The 6663-nt window shown below is 29.3% G+C and overlaps 1 protein-coding gene across 3 annotated transcripts in view; it reads right to left on the minus strand.

Annotated features, from left to right (window-relative positions):
- The window catches only part of LOC123015276 (location of vulva defective 1-like), a 16975-nt gene extending 11293 nt beyond the window's left edge, over positions 1-5682 (minus strand). The window contains exons 1-10 of one of the 3 annotated variants that reach the window (XM_044414942.1): positions 5655-5682; positions 5452-5596; positions 5281-5399; positions 3175-3287; positions 2721-3127; positions 2226-2665; positions 1704-2089; positions 1445-1659; positions 1227-1395; positions 950-1180 (exon numbers count right to left, since the gene is read on the minus strand). In XM_044414942.1, the coding sequence (XP_044270877.1) occupies positions 950-1180; positions 1227-1395; positions 1445-1659; positions 1704-2089; positions 2226-2665; positions 2721-3127; positions 3175-3287; positions 5281-5399; positions 5452-5596; positions 5655-5661 (2232 nt within the window). In that variant the 5' untranslated portion in view covers positions 5662-5682. Of the gene's footprint in view, positions 1-949; positions 1181-1226; positions 1396-1444; positions 1660-1703; positions 2090-2225; positions 2666-2720; positions 3128-3174; positions 3288-3984; positions 4104-4157; positions 4303-4361; positions 4385-5280; positions 5400-5451 lie in introns of those variants that run through there. The other 2 variants (XM_044414933.1, XM_044414925.1) reach the window with 2 other exon arrangements.
- Between the last annotated feature and the right edge of the window lie 981 nt (positions 5683-6663).

A 6663-nucleotide genomic window follows, 5' to 3' on the forward strand; every position in this document is an offset into this window, starting at 1 on the left:
CACAATTGTAAAAGAAAGCTGAAAAATTGTTTTTCTCATCTTGATGAAGATTAGACGATGTTCAGAAACAATATGTACAATTGTTCCTTTAATTCTTTTGCAAAACTTTGATCAATCGGTCCGAGAAAACGGTTTGATGGATCGATTTAAGAATTTACAGGAATATGAGGGGAACATTAAGCTGTAAAAACACCTAAAAACATTAGTCTCCCCATCAATATTAGTGAATACGCGATAGATTTATTAAAACAACGCAAAAAGTTACTTTTTTCTCTTTCCTTTGAACCAATGTTAAAAGAGAAATTTTTTTTTTCCAAAAAATCATAAGAGGGTCTTATAAAACATTTATTCAAGTTTTGACACTACCCTTATATTCTCTGTGTGGTCATTGGTTGCTGAGATATCGATGATCAATGACAAGAGGAACCTTTTTCATTTAGATTATGACATCTCAGTGACAAATTAATGCAAAGAGAATATAAAAAAAGCATATTAAAGGTGAACAAACATGCTATCTGGCCTATGCAATAACTTAACTAAAAAAAAATTCCCCACGTTCGTGGATCAAAAACAAAAACATAAAAATTAAAAAAAACTCGCGCTCTCACTTAGAATTGCGTAATAACCGTAGCACACAAAAAATATATGCCAAAAGATTTCCAAACTAGAAACTTAAAGCTTCAAAATGGTTTTTAAAAAATCTTAATACAACCATTTTTCGATAAGTTACAGCCTTTTTTGGAAAATTTTTTGTTCCTTTAATTTTTTGGAGTAGTTAGTATTGCTTTTTACTCTCGAACTGATAAAATAGTATATATTATTCGGAGTAAAAGTGAGTTTATGTGGCTCAGATAAACATTTATTTTCACGAACGTAGTGAGGAAAATAATTCAGCTGAGATAATATACTATTTATCGAAAAAATGACACTGTAAAGAGTAGTTTCTTACCAAAATATCATACGGATGACTGTCGTTTCTAAATTCCTCCGGAGGAATCAAAACAACTCCATGTGAAGTAACCGCCATGTTAACCAAATATTTTCCTTCATCTTTCAATACAACCAACGAATTAATTGTTCCATTCATCCTGAAAATACCTTCACCGACTGCACGAGTCAAAGCGATAGATTTTGCGCTATTTGAACTAGCTTTAAGCGACCTTATACTTGCTTGTTTCAGCTGAAACAAAAATTTAGCGGAAAAAACACGTCAAGAAATCAAATACATTTTGCATATTCTGGAAATATTTGTCATCGTAATCAAGGTAATTTTCATAAGTTTCGGTGACAGTTTCTTCAATAGGAGTTTCGACTTCTTTTGTCACATTGTATTCTATGGGAGTCAGAAGTGAATAATTCGCATTGGCATAAGTGTCCACACATTTAGATATGATGCTGAAATGTTATTAATAATAAACAATTTTTGTTCTAACAGTAAAGTAACCGAGATTGTTGTAGAGATTTATCGCTAAGAGATAACGGATACTTTTCTTTTTTCAACAAATCTAAAAATTTTATGCTCATAGTTTTACAAATCTCCGTCGTTGCTTGAGCAAGTTCTGGGTCTGCTGCGGGAAGCGTCTGGTTCTTGGCTTTAATGTGAAGATTCGTTATTGTGTTACTCACTTGCAAAACTTCGTTAATCGAATTGACCGGTGACTAAAATATATTTTGTTAAAACTGATGCGAAAAAAGTTACTTACATTAGCTAAATCTTTTGCAGCTTGCAATTTTAAATCTCTGATAAAATTTTGCATTTTTTTATCTTTTGGTTCTTTACTAATCACTTCATCGACTAGTGTTTGGAAAAGTTGTAATCCTTTCTGTCTTACTTCAGGATCCACACTAGAAGTCAGGTCGGAAAGCTTTTGGTCTTGATATATATCTTTCACGACATCCACCACTTCTCCAGTTGATTTATCTTTTAAGCTCGACTTAACTTCGACATCTAACTGGATTTCAAGTTTAGGTTGTCCTTCTTTCATTACTTTTACAAAATAATTTGTATCGTTAGAAGATGGCAATACAAATTTTTCATTAAAAATGGCAGGACTATACCCATCTATCACCAGTTGTTCTTTGCTTGGATCTAAAAACCAAAACATTAGTTTTCCGACAAAAATAACAACATACGGTTCTCAAATCCTACCAACTGCACCAATTAAGTATATAAAAAACAAGACTGAACTATTTGCAAAAAATACAAGGCAAAAAATAATAGAAACCTTTCTTATTTCTGGTATAGAGCTCGTACATAAATCTGTCTTTCTCCGAGACTTGAATGCAATTCAAACGAAATTCAGTCAGTAGAGAGTCTCCAGTTTTCGGTTCGATTGAACAACTTTTGACACCTTTCATTTCCCCGAATTCGATTTCAAGACTTGCAACGCCTTCACGTTTCGATTTCGGATTTAAATTGACACTTATAGTGTAGGTATCTGCCTTTAAAACATTTGCTTCAATTACGAATTTTGTTCCGGTTCTTCCAAATCGCGTGTTTTTCGCATAGTCGAAAGAAAAGTTTGGATCTGTTTTTGATTTAATCGTCCATAAGTAATCTTTTTCCTCATCAATATTGTCACAATTTTGGCTGCATGTTACTGTTAGAAACGAATCTTCTTTGGGGCTTGATTTCTCAATTTCCGGTGGACAATTCCTCTTGCATCTACATGTGCAAGAACATGTTTTTTTAAGCAAATTAAATACTTGTTCCAACTTACATAATGTTCAGATTTGCAACATCTTTTTTGACCGTAATTGTTTGATGTTCAGTAACCACAGGGCCGTACTTACTTTTTAAAACCAATGTGATCATAAACGTTTCACCTTTTTCGACGAATTTTTTAGGAATTGTAATACGACTTTCCGTAGAAATAATCTCGTTTTTACAAAAAGTTGGCGGTTTCAATGTTTGTGTGCACGTCCATGAATAAGTGAGACCCTCCTGTGATTTATTTTGAAAATTTTTATCATATGATGAACTACCATCAACATTAATATCGGATGATGAGTCTACGACTCGATTAACCCCTCCTTCGATTATAGCAACAGGTTCGTAAGCTTTAAGATTGAGCCAACAGAGCAGATATCCACTTTCACCGAAAACATTTTCGGGGAGATCTTTCCTCTAAATTACGTTTATAAAACCTTGTAACAATTTATTAATTAACGCACCAGAGAATTAGGCTTTTTATTAGCAGATATCGCCACCAAATATTTTCGGGGAGTAAGTGAGTACGCAGGAATTTCTAAATGGTCTTCAAAAATATCAACTTTTGGTTTGATGTCTGCAAAAACAAAAAGTCATAGAATTTTTTTTAAATGGTCAAAAAACTTAACTTTATCGTCATAAAAAATATTTTGGTATTTGAATTTGACCAGAACTGAATCAGCTTTGAATAATTCAGAAAATAAAAGTTTGATTTTATACCAATCAAATAGCAACATCAAAAAATATATATAATCACAATGAGTCCCCACACTGAAATTTCTAAAAATAGTAATTTACGTAGTAAGACGTAAAAATAACATTCAAAGTTCCATTTTATTAAAAACAATTTAAAAAATTAACTGATGCTAATAATAATATCGCATAAAATATTGGTGAAATATGAAAAAAACACTTCATTAGTCTACAAAAAATGCTTTAGACAAACAGAAAAAAAGAAATGTGCACAAAAAGTAAAAAGATCGTCTGTACTTAGATACTAGTGACTAGTAACGGTCAGAAAAAATCAAACAAAGAAAAAAACAGAGAAAAGCTGAAAAAAGTGCTTAAGAATAGATAAAAGTGAAGAAAGTTAAAGTTAAGGATAATAAGAGAACAAGAAAAAATTCCATTAAAATGAGAAAAGAAAGAAAAATTGTTAAATGTAAACAAAATTAATAAGAAAACAGAAATAAAAAAAAGAAAAATAATGAATGTTAGAAGGTTGGACACTAAATTTTTCGGGTCTCTTAGTTTTATTCTTCAAAAACACTTACCGCCGTACATAAAGAAAAAAAAATTGTATTCTTTCACTGCGTTTTTATCGTTTTCCTCAATCCATTCCGATTGCAAAGATATTCTCTGATCGTGATGAAGATCAACTTTATCATTTTCACTAAGAACATTTGCTGTGTTGTTATACCCTTACTACAATGAGGCAATAAATTACCAAACTTCAAATCGCACGGCATGTGGCTGTGTATCATTTGCGACCAATTTTATCAAATCCTTCTGTTTTATAGTTTTGATATCCTTWCGAGTAAAACAAAAAACCAATGACAAGAACAAAATACTTGCACACGCAGAGAAAAATGCTGACGAAAATATTGTTTAGTAAAATTACATACTTTGGAAAGAAGTTAATTATTCTTACCATTCATTTTTCACAACTTTTTCTTTTGACAAATATCATTGACTTATGTTGTCAAATTTTATTTAATATAAAGCCTACTTTAAAAAATACATTTATGCTGGTTTCCACCAGCGATAATTAAATAATATTGATAATACAAAGTGGTTATAAATGATTTTCGTCTAGCCAGCTGTGAATTTTCCTTGTAAAATAAAAAATGCCGCTTTACGAAAATAGGGTTACCTACTTGTTTTAACTCAAAATTAAAAAATCGCCGTTTGCTAAGCGTCCACTTCGAAAATAGACTTCAATTATAAACTTGTTTTCTTCCAAAGTATACATTATTAACTATTATTATTGGAAATTAGTTGAAACAATAAAAATTTAATTAACAACAATTTATTATTAATTAATAAGTGACASTAATGACAGTACTAGAGCTTTCAAAAAAAGTAGAGCGGCACAAATAAAGTTACATGCAAAAAAAATCCAAAGCTGACTAGATRAAAATCATTTATAACCACTCTGTATTATATAATAATTAATAAGAAACGTAAAAAAAAAGAAAAAAAAACTGATTAAGACAAGAAGAAAGTGTTTTTAGACAACAGATGTCTAAGAAAGAAAACTCTAAAAGAAGAAATGTTAAAGAAGAGAAAGTACATTAAAACAGTAAGTTAATTATGAAATTAATTTCCCGTCTAATTTACTCGTAACTGTAAAAATGCATTAGATTTTTTTTTTAATTGCAAGATTTTAAGTTTTTGTTTTTTTCTGTTTTTCGTAAAAATTATAATTGAAAGTTTTTCTCAATTTAGTAAGATTTTAATTAATTTTTCCCAATAAATACTAACAAATTAATTTAAAAACAAATCTAGCAAAGCTCAACTATAAACTTTTTGGTTACAGATTTTTATTGTCAAATTGCAAAAACACTTACATATCCCATCGTGAAAAAAGAAATTAAAAATATATTCCTTCACGGCATCTTTATCGTTTTCCTCAATCCATTCTGATCTTACAGAAATTTCCTTATCATGACGGATGTTAACCTCATTACTGAAAGAACACTTGCTATGTTATACCCTCAAAACAATRAAAAATAAATTACCAGTTTGTAAATCTCACGCGATGTGGCAGTGTATCTTTTGCAACTAATTTTGACAATTGATCTCGTGTCATGTTGCTGATATCCACACGATCATARCATATAACTATTGATAAGAAAAAAATACTTGCAAAAGCATAGGCAAATGCTGGCAGTAAACACATCGTGTAAAAAATTACTAGCTTTGGAAAAAAAATTTTTCTTACCATTCATTTTTTGACAATTATTATTGACTTTCGTCGTCGAATTTTACACTATTTAAAGCCCACTTATAAAAAAATTATTCCATCTCTAAACGGAGATAAAAAATAAAATCTAGGACTAAAATTTTTGATTTTCACAGCGTCTTGACTAAGATAATATTTATTGATTTTTTTACCTTCAACTTTTAAGAAACCTCTTTAATTGCAATGCCCTTTCTTCAATATATTATCAATTTTTTTTTATCCTTAAAATCATAAAAATCTGAAATCAATAATGAAATTTAAAATTAAAATTTTTAACTAAATTCTACAAATTTTTAGAAAGATCAGGACTTGTGTGGAAAATCTAAAACTATTTTCATTAAATAATCGTTTTTATAATTTTTATTTATATTTAATTTTTTTCTTATTTTTATAATGAAAATATTAGTAAATACTAAATATTGTGTTAGTGTTGTTTCCTATTTATTAGTGTCTTAYTAATTTTTCATACTTTACTACGCTCAGCTTCAAAAATTCAAAAAATTCGTAATTTGTAATTCGTAAAGTTCATTTTTTTTGTCGAGATTTGGGTTATTTTTTGGCATCCGGAGGTCTATTGCGAATAACTCCGGACATATTGGTAATAAACTCTTATGTTTGGTACYATTTGAAGTCAAATTTAATTTTCTATCATATACAAAAAAGATSACAATAAATAGCAATAAATAGTTACCGAGAAAATTTGATAAATTTGATAAAGACAAAAATAACAAAAATATAAATTCGACTATAACTTCAAARCTATTACAAATTTTGCTGTTTTCTTGACGCCAATCGATTCCCCAGAACATTTTACATATGTTTAGGTCAAAATATTATACAGTTTAACTGCAATTTACAAAATAAAAAAATGTAAAAATTTGTTAATTTGTTTCTACGAAACTCAAAAAAATCGACTTTTTTAACTCAACCCTATAACATTTTATACACATTTTTAAGTGTTTTACAACATTTTTGCACTTATCTAAGT

The sequence above is a fragment of the Tribolium madens genome, unplaced genomic scaffold (genome assembly GCF_015345945.1).
Source record: "Tribolium madens isolate multiple individuals breed KSU strain unplaced genomic scaffold, Tmad_KSU_1.1 Scaffold_19;HRSCAF=116;Tcas5.2_LG9, whole genome shotgun sequence".
In the NCBI taxonomy this organism is placed as follows: Eukaryota; Metazoa; Arthropoda; class Insecta; order Coleoptera; family Tenebrionidae; genus Tribolium; species Tribolium madens.